The sequence below is a fragment of the Terrapene carolina genome, unplaced genomic scaffold, assembly GCF_002925995.2.
Source record: "Terrapene carolina triunguis isolate 2854851 unplaced genomic scaffold, T_m_triunguis-2.0 Scaffold210, whole genome shotgun sequence".
Classification (NCBI taxonomy): Eukaryota; Metazoa; Chordata; order Testudines; family Emydidae; genus Terrapene; species Terrapene triunguis.
Genome location: NW_020664561.1, coordinates 32,336,128 through 32,354,861, shown reverse-complemented (window position 1 = coordinate 32,354,861; position 18,734 = coordinate 32,336,128). Strand labels below are relative to the sequence as shown.

Genomic DNA, 18,734 nt, shown 5'->3' with positions numbered 1-18,734 from the left:
ATTCAGAATTCAATTCATGTCACTGTTTTATAGCACTGTAGTATAATTAACTATACTGATATATACTATGCAAAGACATATGTAGTCATGAGACCCATGGACGCCATTTATTTCTGAAGCTAGAGAGAGACCTGGAAAACATGAAATAAACCCCATTTATTTAGTTCTCTGACCTTGTCACCTGCACACTTGCACACCAACTGCACCAGAAATACTTCAAGCACTCCAATCTTGTTAATCAGTTTTCCCTCACAGCCACCAGTTTTTCTTCTTAATAAACCCTACAATAAAAATGTTTTCTTCTTTCTCAGATCAAATAAGAGTAGGAATTGAAAATGACACAGGTCTGAGGACCAGGACTTGCATTATTCAGGTCTGGACCAGTGGGAGTTTGCAAACTGTCAGGGCTACAACAAAATGATCTATACAATTAGAAAGTTGGAAACATTAGTGATATGTGAAATAAAGCTTTTATACTTCACTCTGACGATTCACTAGATATTGGACCTTAAAATCATGACAATTTTTTTTTTAAGAAACTTAGTCTAGAATTGTTTGGCTTTTAAAAAAATGTATTAGTACTATTTTTTTTTTCTTTTGCTCTGCAGTGGTTGTAACAGCTGGTTTTCTTTAGTTACTGTGATTCATGGTTATAATGGGTACAGTTTTACAGATGGATAAGACAAATAGGAGCAATTAAAATGTAAAATTACAACTATTTTGTAAAATAGCTTGAAGCAGATATAGAAGTAAGTTTAAATGCATTAAATGATGCCTCAAGTATGTCCCCAAAGCAAGAGAGATTGTTGAACATGAGTGTTGCTCTTTCCTATAGTTGAGATGGATGTTTTACTGTTTGCTTCCCTACTTATTTGCAGATAACACTCTCCTTGTTGTGATGTTGATCAATGTTCCTAGTGTACTCAAGGAACTTTTTGTAAATGCTACATTTAGTGCTGGAAACACTAATTTGTTGGCCTTAACACAGTTTCTAGAAGCACAAGAAGGTACTCTAGGAACGATGTCTCAAAGTGCACTGGGGGGTCAGTGGACATAAAGAGATGCCTGCCAGTAAGAATTCGATTGACAAATATCAATTGTCAGCTCACCAAAGGTTTTCTAAATATAAATAAGCTTAAAAAATAAACATATCCAAAGCAAAGACTACCCCATTTGAAGGCAATAGTTTACCTAATGATGAAATTATCTATTCAGGCCTGTGAGGACCACAGAGCTATACATTTGCCTTGGTGCTCAGATGTCACTTTATGAGCTTAGATTAGACCAAGAGGCTCTGAAGTGAGGCCCTGTAGGTGACTATATTAAGAAGAAAAATGTGGATTTGGCTATGAATTGAAAATGTGCTCTGTGAGCTATACTCTATGATTTTTAAACTGTAATGTTTGAATCAGCCTCATTGCTACTTCCTCCTTCACTATCTCCCACCACTTCTTCTACAGCCTCTGCAGCAGCTCTGGTGTGATCCAAGTCTACTCAGAGCAGCTCCTGTCCCTGCCCTGCAACAGATGCTCAGCAGTTCCCCTGCTGGCCATCAGTTATGTCACAGGAGAGGAAGGAAAGAACAGTTCTGGCTGTTTGATTCCCTGCTTCCCTGGCCAAGAGAGCAAGGTAAGGGCTCACCTGGCTTCTCCTGAACCCCAACAGGGGATTTACAGATGCCTTCCCTTCACACCACCATCTGAGTGGCACAAAAAGAGAAGAACGGGACAGGAAATCTGCTCCAAAGTATTGACTACGGCTGCTTTGTCTTTCTAAAAGATGTCTGGTCCTCAGGCTGGACACCACTAGATTAGATGCACATACAAAAATCCATAGTAACTCTACTGAATTTAATGGAGTTACTCACAATTTACACTAACGGGAGTGCAGAATTTTGCCCAGTGGGGCTCTCTCTTTGACCACTGTTCTATTCCATTACTTAAGGATGGACAGAACTGCCTTTTTAAAACAAACAAACAAACAAACAAATATATTTTCCTTTTCATAAAACCAATTCCTCCTCAATGTTTTCCTTATAATCTCCCTACTTCTAGAGCCTGTGAGAGTTGTATCCATGTAACTGACAGCAGAATTTGGCCTAATGGTTCAAATTTTCAAAGGAGCCTCATTACTTTCACACAATATTTCACATCTAAGTTTTAGTGGATGGAAAATCTCAGATATGTGACCTATTATTGATAATTATCTTAAATTCAAAAAGTAATAAAAATATTTCAGATTGCTAATATACAGTCTATGCTCAAAGTACAATGAAATTACATGGTATGATGTACTTACAGTCAGATACGTAGCTGCATATACACTAAGAGCTGCTTCTTTGGATGGAAATGTTTTTCTGGCTCTCATAATAAGATCTGGGTTTCCAGTACAGGCATGTGCACCACTGATGAACTGTGTGAACTGTTGACATCCAAGTGCTGTATAGTTGGGTTTACAAAGTGCAAGAAAATGTGGTGCAAGATTCCCTGTTACTACTTGTCCAGCATTTACAAAGATATCTGTAGCAAACAGTCCAAATGCATAGATTCCTAAAGAGGAAAACAAAGTTAATTTCCTACTCCAGTACATTATATTGTAGCTCTATTATTTATTATTATATTAATAATACATAAGAACATAAGAATGGCCCTATTGGGTCAGACCAATGGTCCATCTAGACCAGTATCCTGTCAGATGTTTCAAAGGGAATGAACAGAATGGGGCAATTATTGAGTGATCCATCCCATCATCCAATCCCAGCATCTGGAAGTCATAGGCTTAGGGACACCCAGAGCATGGGGTTGCATCCCTGACCATCTAAGTTAATAGCCATGTGTTATGTGAAGGGGAAAATAACACTTCCTTATTCACTTTCTCCACACCATTCATGATTTTATAGACCTCTATCATATCTTCCCCACCCACCCCGCAGTCACTTCTTTTCCAAGCTGAACATTTCCAGTCTTTTTAATCTGTCTTCACATGGAAGCTGTTCCATACATTTAATAGGTCCTGCCATACAAGACACCTCAAAGCACCTCACAGATATTAAGGGTCAGATGGTGGCATTAAGCTCCAGGCTTGTGCTGGAGATGGTCCATACCTGCACAGCCTCACAGGGGCATTGGAAGGCGCCCGAAACTCCCAGCGCCTTGGAGAAGTTCAGTCTCTCCCCACCCTCTAGAAAGGTGCAATATGTTCTTTCCTTCTGCAGGCTGCCTGCTTCACTAGCTCTTACGGTTGAGAAGAGGATGCTAGCTCTACCTCTTTCTAACTTTTTGGGGTAATTAGCGGTACTTGCACTTGGAGCATGGGAACTGCAACTTGTCTGGCCTATGGGCGGCAGTGCAAGGGACAGTGGGCAGGCTCTTTCAGCTTTCCATCCAACACACCAGCTCAAGAACCAGGAAAGTCTGGCCTGGATCAATAACTTTAAGACATACTAGGAACCACACATATTTTCGACAAGCATCTCTTTTTTCCCTCAACTGTATAAACTAGCTAAAGTGATGAATTATTTAATATAGCTGTACACAAGCCGTCTTCAGCTGTCTAGCACTGGGTACCTTTCTGTGCATGGCATGTTTATCAAAACATCAGCATAGCATGGTAAAGATGTATATATGAGAAATTATTTATGCCAAAGGATTTATCATGAAACACATATCAGTGAAGTATTAGCCTTTTATATGCATTGTTTTATTAGTGTGGAAATAAATTTATCTGATTATTCAAAGGATAATTGCTACTATTTGATGTACACATCATGTTTCTTACCATTCCTGCTGGGAACAGTAGCTAGCACTAGAGGGAAGGACAATCTAGTGATTAGAACACTAGCCTAAGACTTGGCAGAATCTGGCCCAGCCACAGATTTCCTAGACAAGTCATCTAAGCCTTTCTGTGTCTCAGTTCCCCATGTACAAATGGGGATAATATTACTTCCTTATCTGGCAGAGTGTTGTGACAATAAATGTATTAATGACTGTGAGGAACCTGGATACTATGGAGGAGAGGGCTGCAGAAGTACCTGTGTGGCTAACGATCACTTTTTTTTTTTAGACATCTCAGAAAAACTTAGAAGAACCAGAATTATTTTTGAGGTGGCTTTGCACCTCTTAACTTCAGAGACAGTAAGTCCAGATGGTTACTGTTACATACCAATGATCATTTATTTTGGATTGCTAGAAATCATTAAAAGGTGGATTGTGCCTGTGTGGCTCTGCACGGAAGGACTCCCTCAGTCCCCCGGGGGTACACTGCCCCCAAATGGGTAGGAAGGTGACGAAGATGCATGGCTTTGGCCTCACCCCCTCACTGGCCCTAAAGAACAGTAAAATTTACTCCTTCCTACTCTCCCTGATTGCTCTTTGCTTCTGTGCACTCGAGGGTTCATTGAATGAGCAGGAGTGCAGGCACAGATTATACATGTCCCTACATTAAGAAACCAAGTGGAGTGGGGGTAGCTCGTTTACACCATCCCTTCCCATCCCCATAGATCCATGCAAAGCCCTGGCACAGTCTGGTCCTTAATGATTTCTACAAGCCCAATATTATTGCTAGTATAAACCTGCTAGCCAGCTGGAATGACAGTCTCTGACGTAAGATAGAGATGCCACAGACATTTTCAGGCTGTAAAGAATGGCACAGCTGTGCCCTCCTTTTACACACTAGGGCAATAAGGGAGGGATTGTGCATCCCTGAGGCATCACCTCCTGCTCAGGGCTGTGTCTAACAGACCCAACTGAGCCCTGCTACAGCATCTCCATATTTATTCAAAGGTTCCAAAAAGTGACATTTGGAAACTATATTATGGATATTTTAAGTGGTATTTTTTTCCCAAATAAAAGATTACACTGCACTAAACAGCGGCACTGAGATCCTGGCCCTACTGAAGTCAATGGGAGTTTTGTTATTGACTTCAGTGGAGCCAGAGCTTCACCCTAGGTGTATATAACTGCTGAATCAAAGCCTGAATTACAAAGTACCTAAGCATGTGCTTAGCTTTAAGCACATGATTAAATCCAACTGACTTCAAGTTGGGCACGTGTACATGCTTTGCTGGCAGCCAAGCCAAAGGCCCTAGGAGCTGAGATACCTCTATACTCCCTGTCTGCAGTGGGCCTGGTCAGCCAATCTATCCTGCTGCAAGTCTGCTGACCATGTCTCTACCCTCACTTGGCCTGCACCCAGTGCTTAATTTGTAATGAAAGAGGCCTGGGGTTCAAGCAATTAGGTTCCAGGGCTCAAGCAATTTTTTTACATTCATAACTGATGCAGCAAGCCCAGAGATGCTGGGGCTATGAATTGCCAAGCCTAGAGGTGCAGGGTTCAGCCCTGGCAAGCCCTGGCACAAATTAAGCACTGCCAGCACCCAGTTCTTGCTATCTGTGCTGCTGCTAATAATAACTGCTCACCCAAAACTCCCACTGGCTGCCTAAAAGAGCAGTGCTAGGTCTACAGAGGAGTGCATACATGGGGAAGAGACCCATTACATGTGTTGTTAGGATTATATGTAAAGCATTTGATGTTACATAATGTTTTTCCTCATTTGAAATCTTATGATATTGACTATTTGCATTCATTAAACTATAAAAGCATTAACTTTGCCCATACCAAGGAATCGGATGGTTCTGCGCACCAGTGGATTTATATAACAACAGTCTCCAGTTAATATGGTTTTTTCTTGGTTTTCAAAATCCCTTGTAGCTAGCTGTAGACAAAACACTGCAGTTTCTCCAATGATTATCTAAGGAGGGAAACAAAAGGGGAAGACATGGTACATCAGAGTTCAGCAAGCATAAATACTAATGATGTAGAGATGATTGTTTGTTTGGTTTGGGGGAGGGTTAAGATAGGACAAGAAAAACAAACAGAAACCCACATAAGTGAGTCAAGTCCTGCACAGTTAATCTACTTGTGAAGGAAATATGCCATATAGCTTGTTTTAATTTATTTGCATAAAAAAGAGGATAACCTTTCATAACAGAGACTTAGCACTTACACCCACGACCCAGTTTTCAAGAAAAAAAATTCTTAAGTCAAGAGCCATGGACTACATAATATCTGAGATATGTGCAAAAGCATCAGGAGTGAAGGGCTGGTGCTGTGAGGTGCTGAACACTCAAATCCTATTGACTTCAATGAGCACTCAGCACCTCACAAGACTGGGCCCTAAATCATTTGATCACAGAGGAAATATTCACTCTAAAGCTTCTGTTCACATCAGGAATTGTTTGGCCACAGTAGGTATTTAAGGGACAATGATTGCCTATTTTGCTAAGCGAGTTTGTCAAGTTCGATATTAGCTTTGTTCATCACACTTCAACAAAATGTCATTGCTGATATCTGAACACTCACTGGGCCCTGTTTCACACTTTACAATCTTTACACCAAAGTGAATTTATATTTGAAATGCTTTTAGACCACACTTTTCAGCTCTGTCAGTAAGAACTGAAACATTCAGAAACACTAAACAAATGCCAAGTTGAAATTTAAAATAACCTTCATAAAGCGTACATCATGTTACCATATGGCTATACACTGCTCTTGATTTGCATGTGTATACACAACTGAAGATTTTATATAGAGTACTGAAGTTTTATACCATGTACAGTATTGTGGGGGTAAGGGTGGTCTAGTGAATAAAGTGTAGGGTTGAGATACTGTATACCAGGTCTGCCAGGGTTCAGTTCACCATGTGATCTTAGGCGAACCATTTTACCTGTTTGCCCTCAGTTAACCCATCTACATAAAGGGAATATCAACACTTATACCCATTTACACAGCACTTTGAGAACTTTGGATGAAAAGCAGTATACCGAGTGCCTTGCTATTAAATTCTGGAAAGACAGCAATCCCTATTCAAATAAACAATGCTGTATTATGGCCCAAATTTTTAAAAATCTTCACATAGGAAATAATTAATCTTTTTTAAAACCACAAAATGTTTTTGAACAGCTTTATGAACTATATTATTCACAAAAGCATCACACCAGGATATAAAGAAAACTGCAGGCAAATGCAATGACGAAGTTGCAGCCAACAGACTAAATGCCACATTATCTGATTCAGTTATTATTTAGATTCCCTCAGAAAACTTTTGGCTAGATTGTGACATGGACCACTCATCCACACAGGGGAGGAAATGGCCTGTTTATAATACTGTAGTCCAAATAACAAACAACAACAACAACTCAGGAAGGCTACATGATTGGAATGGAAGGCAAAATTTGGTCAAACACACTGAACTTTGATTTTCTCTGATTGTAGAATCAGAAGCCAATCTAACAGCATACATTTTAGATTAAACACAGTAAATCCAGTACACAAGCTACCAAACTTCCTTCCTCTCCATTTTGATCTGACTCAAATGTTCTACATCTGGGAAGTACAATTCCTCTTTCTATACTCCTTTTATCAAGTTATGATTCAGAAACAGTTAAGTACATGTGTAAAGTTTAACTCAACCTTGAAATCTGAGTTCATCAAAACAATGGCAATGATAACAAGAGCTCAGCTTAACAACTCCTACAGCTTTCATGAAAAAAGCTTTAAATATGTGGATGCGACGGCTGAAACCTCTTAAGATCTGTTATGTGCTTCACAGGTTTCTCCCTATGCCCCTGGAGAACAGAAAATCTAGGATTTAATATTAGACAGTTTGAACATATTGGACCAGATTCTTCCCTCCGTTGTACCTGTGCCAATCCAAAGATCCTCAGTGGAATTATTCCAAATTTCCACATTGTAACTAAGAGCAGTATCTGGCCCTTAGTATGAATTCCTTACATGTGCATGTCATGAGATAGAATGCAGAACCTTCTGCTAGTGCTTGCAATGTCAAAGTTGCTTAGTATCTCTGAATATGCTGATCCATGGGAGGCATAAATATGGGTTCCCCTTCTTGGTTTACAGGAAAGCTGGGGCTTCTGAATGGGACAACCAGGCTTTCCAAGTATCCCATGTTTCTATGTGGGACAGGCGCCCTTGCCCATCACTTGGCAGCTTGTCTCTATTGGTTGTATCTGAACCCTGACAAGCAGCAGTGATGGTTCTCCTGTTGCACCTCCTATCTCTGTTGGTAGGCCAGGCAAAGACAAGTGCTACCCATGGCATCACCTGGATCACCTAAATGGATCGGTCATCAGCTGTCATTAAGACTGCGCCGATCCCAACACATCCGCCATTCTTCTCCACATTCGTCTGAAACATTTTACAATGTCATCTTCCCATCTTCTTGGAGGCCGACCAGGTGGTCTTTTCTGTTCTAGCGGGTACCACTCAGTAATGATTGCGGTCCACCTATTGTCCATGAACCGTGCTATGTGGCCCGCCCATCGTATCTTATTATATCTGCTTTCCACAACAATATCTTTCACACCGCTGCATTCTCTAATCATTTCATCTGGGATATGATCCAGAAGGGAAATTCTCAACATAGCTCGTTCCATTGCCCTTTCAGCTACTGACAGCCGCTGTACTTCTCTCTTTGTCAGTGCCCACGTTTCACTGCCATACAGCATGGCTGTCAGCACTGTTGAATTGAAGATATTTGTATGTGTGGTCTTGTCGATTTTTTCTTTGAGGATGTCCTTGATGGAATTAAATGCACACCATCCTGCCCGAATCCTTCACGAGAGTTCTCCGTTCATGCCTTGGTGCATATTAACTTCTTGGCCCAAATATATGTACTGTTCCACTTCTTCAATTTCTTCTCCTGTTACCGTTATTCGGGCTTTTCGTAAGATGTCTGAACGCATGTATTTCGTTTTGCAACAGTTCATTTTCAGACCGACCTGACTGCTTTTCTTGTCAAGTCTTCGTAGCATATTATGCAATAGTATTCTGCCTCTGAGGTGAAATAAGTTATTCTGGTACTTGATGTGCAGTTTCGGGGGTCAGAAAGTTTAAGAACTCTGCTGTAAGCAGAGCTGTTGATGTGCCAGGCCCTGCTCTGTGCCCTCAGATATAATGTACAATGAGTGGAATAAGTCACTGTGCACAACAGGCAACCATTTGTATTCCTCCAAAGCCTGAACGCTGATGGATTTCTCTCAGAGAATGGTGACAGAGCTGTGCTGGCAGCTCAGATAAGCTGTTCTTCCCTCCCCGCAGCCTTCTACATGGGCACAACTCTGCCCAGAATTCAGCCTCTAGTTGCTGTTAGAAGGTAATTCTCCTCTCAGATTCTCACAGCAGATCCTGGGCCAGATTCTGTTCCCCACTCCATCTTAGTACTGCACACATCCCTTGCCCTACCATCTCCATGTGGGTAGCATCTCTACAGGGACGGGGGCAAAGGGCCCATGACCTCACCACCTCCCTGCCCCTTTGCTGTGATTTGAACGCCCAGTATGGACTAAGAAGGAGCAATCGCTGCAATCCCCCTAGTACAGAGGCTGCTACAGTGCCCAGCTTTGCATGGGGAAAATGTGTAAAGGGAGGGTACGACAGAAGCTTACCCCAAGTATATTGAATTAAATGTGATTATCTGTGTACTTTTCCCTTCCCCCCCAATAACTCCGCAAACAAAATGATTTTCCCTGATATTGTTCAAAGCCCAAAATGAAAAATTCTGTTAAATAAATTAGTCAATAATTATCCTGCTGTCCATGGTAGCATTGATACACTTATAGGGATACAAACATACTGAGAGTGATGAAAAAGTGACAGAGAAGTTAGTAGCAGTATCCATTAGGTTGTTTTGTTTGAGATACACTCGCTAGCTTGGACCGCTAAAGGGAAGAGCACATTCAAGAATTCAGAGGTCAAGGATGGATTCTATAATGATTATAGTTATTGAAGAATGAATCCTAGATTTAGAAGAGATTGTTGAGATGGAATTATAATGTATAAAGGTATCAGGAAAACAAGATGTGAATTTTCCAAACAAAATACATTTAACACTAAATAAAATATTCACCCCATATATAAGTCTTTAAAAATCTTTAAGTCAAAATGTGGTTTACCTGGCTGTCTTAGTAGGACTAGCAGGAGAAGGATGGTGCAAGTGATTAAGGGAACTAGCCTAGAATTTGGGAGACCTATGTTTAAGTCTCTTCTCTGCCTCAGTCTTCCTGTATGATCTTGGGCAAGTCGCCCAGACTCTGTGCCTGTTTCCTATCTGTAAAACTTCTTCTTCTTCTTCAACACTTAGCCAGACAGTTGGCCGTAGCGATTGTTTGCCATTTGGTCTGTTACTGAGCAATTGCAAAGGCTTGACGGCCTGAGAGTCCAACATCAGAACAGACTTCATGAACCCATATACTAGGGGGTCTCCCCCGGACTGCCTCCACCCCTCAGTTGGTGGAATTTTATCCCGGATGTTACAAGTCACCTGGAGAATGGCGTTCACTGGAATGTCTTGTGGCATCCTTGCAACATGTCCGAAAAGCATAAGGCACCGCCTGTGGACAATGGCCCCAGTAATCTCTAGACCCAAACTACCATAAACATCTGCATTACAGATGAAGCCATTCCACTTTATGCCCCGTATACGACATTGACATTTTATGTGGAAAGCCTCCAGCTTTGTCCAGCCTGCGCAGCGTAGTGTCCATGTTTCGAAGCCATACAACAGTATGGAAAGGATACAGCTCGAATAAATCCTGAACTTGGTTGTCATACTAAGATGATGGTGATTCTGTATCTGTTGTAAGTGGCCCATGGCAGATGCTGCGACGCCAATCAGCGTAGTCAAGGTTTGTGAGTGAGAGATCACCAATCTCAATGCCTGTGGAAATGACGGAATGCTGCATTATGAAATCCATTGCCTGACAAAAGAGTGCAGGGGCCAAGACACAGCCCTGCCTGACACCAGATACTGATTTAAAAGACGCTGACATCCAGTTCCCCAGATGAACACGGGCAGTAGTTCCATTATGTAGCTCTCTAATCAAGTCCAGAAGAGTGGTAGGGACACTTTAAGGCCTTTCATAATGCGACACGGCCTATTGAATCAAATGCAGCCTTAAGATCAACATATGCTACCTGCAGGGGCTTCCTGAACTCATGGTGTATCTCTGACAAGCGAAGGGCCAAAATGGTGTCTAATGTGGACCTGTTCCTTGTAAAGCCTGACTGTTGGGGACGATGCTTCTGATGTAGCAAAGGCTCCAGGCATGCCAGCAAAACATGCGCAAACACCTTCCCTGGAATGGAGAGCAAGGTGATTGGCCTGTAGCTCTTACATTCACTCTGTGGTCCCTTGCCCTTATAGAGTGAGATCACAATACTGTCCTTCCAGGCGATTGGCAGGGTTCCAGTTCTCCACACCAGATGAAAGATGGCCAGAAGTGATTTTGCTATCTGTAAAACTGGGATAGTGATAACTTCCAATCTCAGAGGAATGTTGTAATTAAAGGATTGTGAGGTACTCAGATACTATCATAATGAGAGCCATAAAGCATTAAGATAGCTTGCAGAGGATATGTACATTACATGTTATGTTGCAAACTTCATTATGAATACTAAGATTTCCACAAAGAGAGAGGCAGAGATATACATACTCAGGAAAAGAAGAATCAGCCAGAGAAAGGGCCCCAGATGCTAACCCATAGGCAAAGTTGTCTCCCCTACACTTAATCTCCATGGCAAATATCTTTCCTGTGGTATGACCCATACTACATCCAGTTCTTTAAATTGAGAGGAGGGAAGTCGAACAATATTATTTTCATTTGATATAATTTAATACCTTGTTTGTTTTCATGGCTGTTATGCACGGGTCCCACAGATTCAATAGTGTTCTACAATGTAAGTCCTTTTTCTGTTCACTTTTCAGGATGATTGTAGCATTTAGCACATATTTCCTAGATTGGCTCCCACTGCCAAAATTATTTCAGTTTTTTCTGCATTAGTCATCTTCTGATACTATCTCCTAAACAATCCAAATCTTCTCAAGTCAGGTTGCACTGGTGCTCTTCTGCCTTTCAGTTTTAGCATCATGTGTACATTTAGATATCTATTTTCTGTATCGCCTTACCATTCATACTGTGTATTCCGAACAACAGAGGTCCTAAATTCGGAACCCTTTTCAAACTTGAAATATCACAATACACCTGGCTCACTCCAATTATTAGATCTAGAATAGCTGTGACCTCGCTGGTTCTTCAATGTATTGGATAAAGTAGTAACCTTCTGCTAACTCCATAAATACGCAACCTTCTTTACCTTCCTCTACTGTTTACAACAGACAATATCCTTGTAGATGAATTACTCTAGCACAGGGCTCCTAACATCCTAACAGACAGATTTTTCGTGAACCACCTCCCCTCTCATTCACAGTTATTTGGTTCATCTCCTTTCTCATTCACAATTGCATAACACCCCTGGTTATACTTAGCAGGATTAAAAAAAGATTGAACATTTATGCAGATAAGAATATCTAATTATAATATTAGATTAGAAGGAAATTGTTCTAGGAACAGATTCTCCTGTTACTGCCCACTTTAGGATTTACTGAACCTCCCAATAAAGCATCAGATAGTACCCACTGTATGTGACAGGACACTAGACTACACAGACCACTGTTCTGATCCACTATGTCAATTCTTATGTTTATGTTCCAATTACAGCAATTGCTCACATGCAAAAATAATTCTGGGAAAATATTTATGTGACACGTTCTTTAATGTGCTAAGTGTTTTGTCCTTCTTGAAAATATTGATGATACTGTCTACTTCTGCTCCTCATTTCATTCCTCTTTCCATCCAGTTCTGTTTGTCTCAGCTGGAAACAACGGGTCTGATTCAAAACCCACTGAAGTCACTAGGAGACTTTCCATTGACTTCAACAGGACCACACCTAATGACAGACAGACAGCACCACATAGTCCACTAAGAGCTGCCTGACCACCTGAAAGATGTCCCCATATCACCATGGTCCAGAGACCAGCGCACAAGAACCTCATGCCTGAGTTCACAAGTCCTGCTTTTCTTCCAGATTTGTGAGAGGAAAAAGCCCAGGCTAAAAAATCTTAGTGAAGATGGATGAGAGGAATGCTTCTCTCTAGTATGCTTTTTGTGGGAGAAATAACTTCAGCAAAATGTGGGTCTTATCTTACAGGCCCTCACATTGGTTTCAATAAGAGTTTTTCACAGAAAGGGCTGCAGGACTAAGGGGTTTGTCTTGTTGTTGCTGATCTGCCTTCAGATTTGTTTTCTTAAAATAAAACAAGATAGTGTTGCATTTCTGGCCAGCATTCACCTCCAAGTGACATCAATATTCACTTTTGAATGACATCAACATCCTATAGAGCATGCAAAATCTAGCAGCACAAACTGTGGTGCTTAGTGATTTTGTAGACTAATTCTACAATCTCCTTTAAACTAAAATTGGCTTATGAGGTGACAGCCCTGGCAGGAAAAGCAGTGGCAGTATTACCAACAGTAGCAATTTCAAGTTCATTATGCAGAGCTTTCCCTCGAGGCCATTTTCTTTGTGGTTTTCTCATTCTCATTGCTTCTTGCTTGTTTAAACTGACTGAGAAAGCCATTGCTAGTTTCCTCCTAAACACATTTTCTAGTGTAAATATGACCAAAAGTTTTGAGGAAAAAAAATCCTTCTGAAAGAAATGTATCGGTTGTTAATTATATAGAGAATAATCCACCTGGCATTCAGCACGTAGAAATACAATCACATTGAGTAACCACTCAGCATGTGTTGTGAGAGGACGCAAAAAAGAATTCCACAATTTATCAGGAAATGAGCAGCAAGGAAAACTTGGAAAATATCCTTCATTTTCAATGTGGTTCCTTATCCATAATTAGGAAGGGGGTCAGTTCAATGCATTTAAAGTTACTACTGAAAAATTATTATTAGTATATAAAATTAGATTTGTAAATATTAGCAGCTTTCGCACAATTTTTATAATGTAGAAAAATGTAGGTTGCATGTCAGTCAGTAAATTAGCTAACTATTTCTAACGGTATTAAATGCTCTTTATCTCACTTTATGATATATGGTATAGTTAGTCATTATGTAAAAACAGTGAAAGTTGTTCACTTTATACAAATTTTACTTCTGCTTATAGGTGAAAAGTGCATATTAATCAGACATTTTATAACCAGAGGTCTTCAAGGGAATGCTATGAGAAAGCACTTTATAAAATATAAAGTGACCAGCTTTGTCACTCAGCCCTCAGCCTTTGAATTACAATAATTTGTTATACTGTTGTATTTCACCAGCATGAAACAGAATCTTTTGAAGTACATTGTGGCTAAAAGCTTTCTTATTCTGATCTTTTGTACTTATCTGTGAGTACCTTCCCGTTCCCTATGGAATGTTTATATGGCCCCAGAGATGAGTTCTCTGCATAGCAAATTATGCTTCCAACACGGGAAATGCATCATCTGAGGCCAGAGTTCAGACACATAAAAGACTGTTTTTAGATATGGTTATGAGGATTTAGATTTAGGCTATTTCTAATGCAGTTATGAGAATCTCCTTTACATGACCATTGCATAAAGGAAGAGTGTAAGTCTTGATCTGAAATGTACACATCATAGGCTAGATGTTGAGATGCTAATGCCTGATCATGCAGAAGTGGAGAGGTGAACAATAAGTCCCTTGTGCAAAGAGTAGCCTTGGAGAGATTCTGCCTGTCTGAGGAATAATCTCTCTGCTACACCTCTTCCAACAGTGTAGCTCTGCACTACTTCCCCTATTCAAGGCTCTGAGTTAAAAGGCACAGTCTAGCCCTCTGTATTGTTGTCAAAAAAGGCAGCATCCAGTGGTCTGTTATGCATGGAAACTCCTTGGATGAATAGAAAATGGATAAAACACTATGGAATCACTATGGGAATGCTCTTAGAATTGCTATATGGGGGCCCCAACAGGCTGCTCTCTTAAAATTGTCACTGGTACAGCTGCATGTTGCTGGGACAAGGAGCATATTCTGGAATGTCACATTACAAGAGGCAGAGTAGATAATCAATTCCCTCTACAAATAGAACTGGTGAGGAAGGGGAGCAGTGGCAGGGCTGGCTCTGGCTGTTTTGCCGCCCCAAGCAAAAAACAAAAACAAAAAAACCCAAAAAAACGTGCAGGGCAGCCGGAGCCAGGGTGCAAACTTTCGGTGTCACTTACTTGGTGGCTCGCAGCTGCCTCCCCCGGCTGCGCTAGCTAGCGGGACTCCCTGTGCTAGTGGGGGTGAGGGGGAGGGAGCGGGGGGGAGAGAGAGAAGGGGGGTAGCCAGGGCTTTCTTCATCTGGGGCGCTCGCCAATCGGCCCCTCCCGCCGCACCGCCTGCCGGGGGGCGGGGGGGGTGGGGCTCCACACCGCTCCCGCCTGCAGGTGAATTGAAGGTCGGTGGGGAGAGAAGGACGTGGGCTGCCGGGCTTGCTGAAGACCTGGCACCGGCTGGGGCAGAAGGAGCGCGCAGCCCGCTCGCAGCAGGGCGCTCCCCTCCTCCGCGCCGCCACTCCCTACAGGGCGGCCGGAGCGGCAAACCAAAAAAAAAGAAAAAGAAAAAAAAGGGCGGCCGTGCCACCCTAGGATTGGACGGAATGCCGTCCTTTAGAATCTGCCACCCCAAGCACGAGCTTGCTCAGCTGGTGCCTGGAGCCAGCCCTGAGCAGTGGCATGCTGATCAGTGATCATTACTACTAAGTCAATGCAAATGGGACTCAGAGAAAGGCATGAATGCTGCAAGTCATTGCTACGCCAAGTTAACGTGGGGGGACGTTGGGAAACGTGGTGATTGAATGCAAAATTGGTGGGACGCAAAGATTTGTTTGTGCCTAATAAAGTGCATTGGTGACATTGTTTTAGACATGCTTAACTATGCAAACCTATCAGCCATGTAATATTAACAAGCTGCAGGCTAAAACACTGTTCCACAATTGGAAAGCTGAAGGGCTAATCTTCTCCTCCAGGTTCACAGATGTCTTATAAAGTTGTCCATGTTCAATCAAGTGTGAACACATCTCATCCTAAATGTAAAATATCAGTAACTACATTAGATTAGTAGCTTTGGCTTTTAAAAAAGTTTCTGATACTTGTCAAGTGATGTCAGTCAGTTTAGGCCTCACAATTTATCTTTCTTATGAGAAGGTAAATGCCATGCAGTATTGCTGGAGCATGCCTTTGGGTCTGATCCTCAGCCCACTGAAGTCAATGGCAAAACTCTCAGTAAGGGGACTGATGCAAGATCTCCCCCTTTACCTGTTGGGCCAGATCCTTGCCTCCATGCCAGCCCCTTTGAACTGATTTGGCTGTGCAGAGAAGCCATAAGCTTTTGTATCATATGTGGCAGTAGTTTGTCTCCTTATGTCTCTTGTACTTGGTGTAAAAGACGTATTCATCATTAAGCATAATTCCTACATTTAGGATATTTTCCCCCCAATATCTATTTCCAACAGCTATGTTCCTTTATGTTTCCTTAAACCTTACTTGATCTACACATCTGTAATACCCTATTTATGATTAAATTTAAATAGTAAAATTCAACATATACTATCTTCCACAGTGCCTGAGCTGTCTTAACAGGTACTGGGCATACAAACAGTATGTCTTTGAAAGTCCTGGTCACAAATTAACTTGGGAGTTTGTATCTTGCATGCTGCTGCCCTGTTCTGTATGCTCTCAAGGTTTGGTGGGAGATAGAAAGTCTGAATCTCGTGCCTCTCATCCTGTCCTCAATTCACACCAGCTTCTCCCCAGTCCAACTGAAATTGAACAGAAATCGTGGGGTGACAACTTTCTCTCTCCTCCTCAAAAGTACCTCCCCTCCCCATGAGTCCTGTCTTGTGTGATGCTTTGATAATGGTGGTAACTTCCTGCTTCAACAGTGCCATTGACACGCAGCATGCCAGAAACTAATTTAAGTAACTGTGCAGGATTTTGGAATTGCCTATCTTACGCTTATTCTAATGCTCCAATTTTCTCAAGAAGAGGAAAAACAAAGCACTTCTGGGATTCCTGAATACCACTGCCCTGCCATACTTTAAAATACATTATAGAAATTGAGACATGATCCTCCCCCTTTAATTTTTCCTCCCCTTCTACCTCCTATCCCCAAACATCTCCCCAGTGTCTAGAGATGTTGCTCCTATTCTGACCACTTTTCTAGTGGGCATGTGTGTCTCTGACTAGTGCAGGGGTCGGCAACCTTTCAGAAGTGGTGTGCCAAGTCTTCATTTATTCACTCTAATTTAAGGTTTCATGTGCCAGTGATACATTTTAATGTTTTTAGAAGGTCTCTTTCTATAAGTCTATAATATATACCTAAATTATTGTTGTATGTAAAGTAAATAAGGATTTTAAAATGTTTAAGAAGCTTCATTTAAAATTAAATTAAAATGCAGAGCCCCCCGGACCGGTGGCCAGGACCCGGGCAGTGTGAGTGCCACTGAAAATCCGCTCATGTGCTGCCTTCGGCACACGTGCCATAGGTTGCCTACCCCTGGACTAGTGTGTTTAAGAGGGTGGGGCTGGTGTCACTAGTGATTTACCTGGGGACTGGTAAGTATCTGGTGTGACCTTTCCTGGATGGAACTGCTGCCTGAATTTACATATATTTTGCAGATTTTGGTCTAGATCATATAGTCCTTACTCAAGCCATTGAGACTGAAGGATCAGACTCTGTACCCTGTATCATTATTAACACATTATGCTCTAATATTGGAATTAAACAAATGATGCTGCCCACCTGACTGATGTTTGTCACTAGTGTTGCTTTGGCTTTTCATGACAGACAAATGCATCTGCAAAGCCTATATTTACACTTCCTCTTGGCTCCTGTCACTGTAAATTATTATTTGAGCCATGATTGCAAAGAAGCTTAAATAAAACTTATAGTAAAAAAACAGTCACCATTTTGCAAAACATCTTCTTTATCTTCTGAACAACGTAACTGCTTCCTTTGAAGCCACACATCTAGCATTGCTCTAATTATAAGGGCCTCTGTATAAAACTCTCTCCCTACACACGTATCTTAAGGCTACTGTCTAATTATCAACCCAATATATCTATCTTTTTCCTGTTGAAGTCACGATAAACCTCCCAATGAGTTCAATGGGAAGAGGATTGGCCCCTAAATCCTTTTGCAATTAGGGATGAAATAAACAGTTCAAATAAAATGTGGGGTTGAAACATGAACTCTAGAAATGAATGCTGTCCCAAGAACTCTAGAAACGAATGCTGTCCCAAGAACTAGCTAGAGTAATGCCAGCAAAGCATACTGATAAAGGACTAAGTATCAACTTATGGGGAAGGAGTCTAATGGTTCACAGAAATCAAACAGAAGAGATCCGACAAAAATGTGAGGTTTGCCCATGATCATTTGTAATTATCTTAAAGTATTTCCTTACGGTCCTCAAAATTCTAAGCAATTACTGCATAAGGACAAAATATAACTAGAGATGAATTAAAGACACACTAACATCCCTAATGGAGAAATACCTGATGGTATCATATGCTCAAAGATACTATATCTTGAGCACAAAAACAGCAGTAAAATTATGAATAACCCAACACTGACATACAGATTACATTATTATTTCTAATGTATGCAGAAGACAGAAGAAAGAACCCAGAAGAGGGAATGGGATTGCAATCTTTATTGGATATTTGATACACATAGAAGGAGCCCAGGTGAAATCCTGGCCTCACAGAAGTCAAGAGCAGATCTCCCATTGACTTAAAGTAGGCCAGGATTTTAGAAGAGATGCTATAAGTATGTACCAATCAGCAGGGAGAGGACTAGAAAACAAAAAACTGGCAGCCCCTTATCT

At 41.4% G+C, this 18,734-nt stretch overlaps 1 protein-coding gene across 3 annotated transcripts in view; it reads right to left on the bottom strand.

The window, feature by feature from the left end:
* Positions 1-18,734, bottom strand: part of LOC112116808 (phospholipid phosphatase-related protein type 5) — a 54,778-nt gene that overhangs the window by 21,897 nt on the left and 14,147 nt on the right. For all 3 annotated transcript variants that reach the window (XM_024214503.3, XM_024214504.3, XM_024214502.3), the window contains exons 2-3: positions 5,617-5,749; positions 2,299-2,549 (exon numbers count right to left, since the gene is read on the bottom strand). In XM_024214503.3, coding sequence (XP_024070271.2) covers positions 2,299-2,549; positions 5,617-5,749 — 384 coding nt within the window. The remainder of the gene's footprint in view (positions 1-2,298; positions 2,550-5,616; positions 5,750-18,734) is intronic.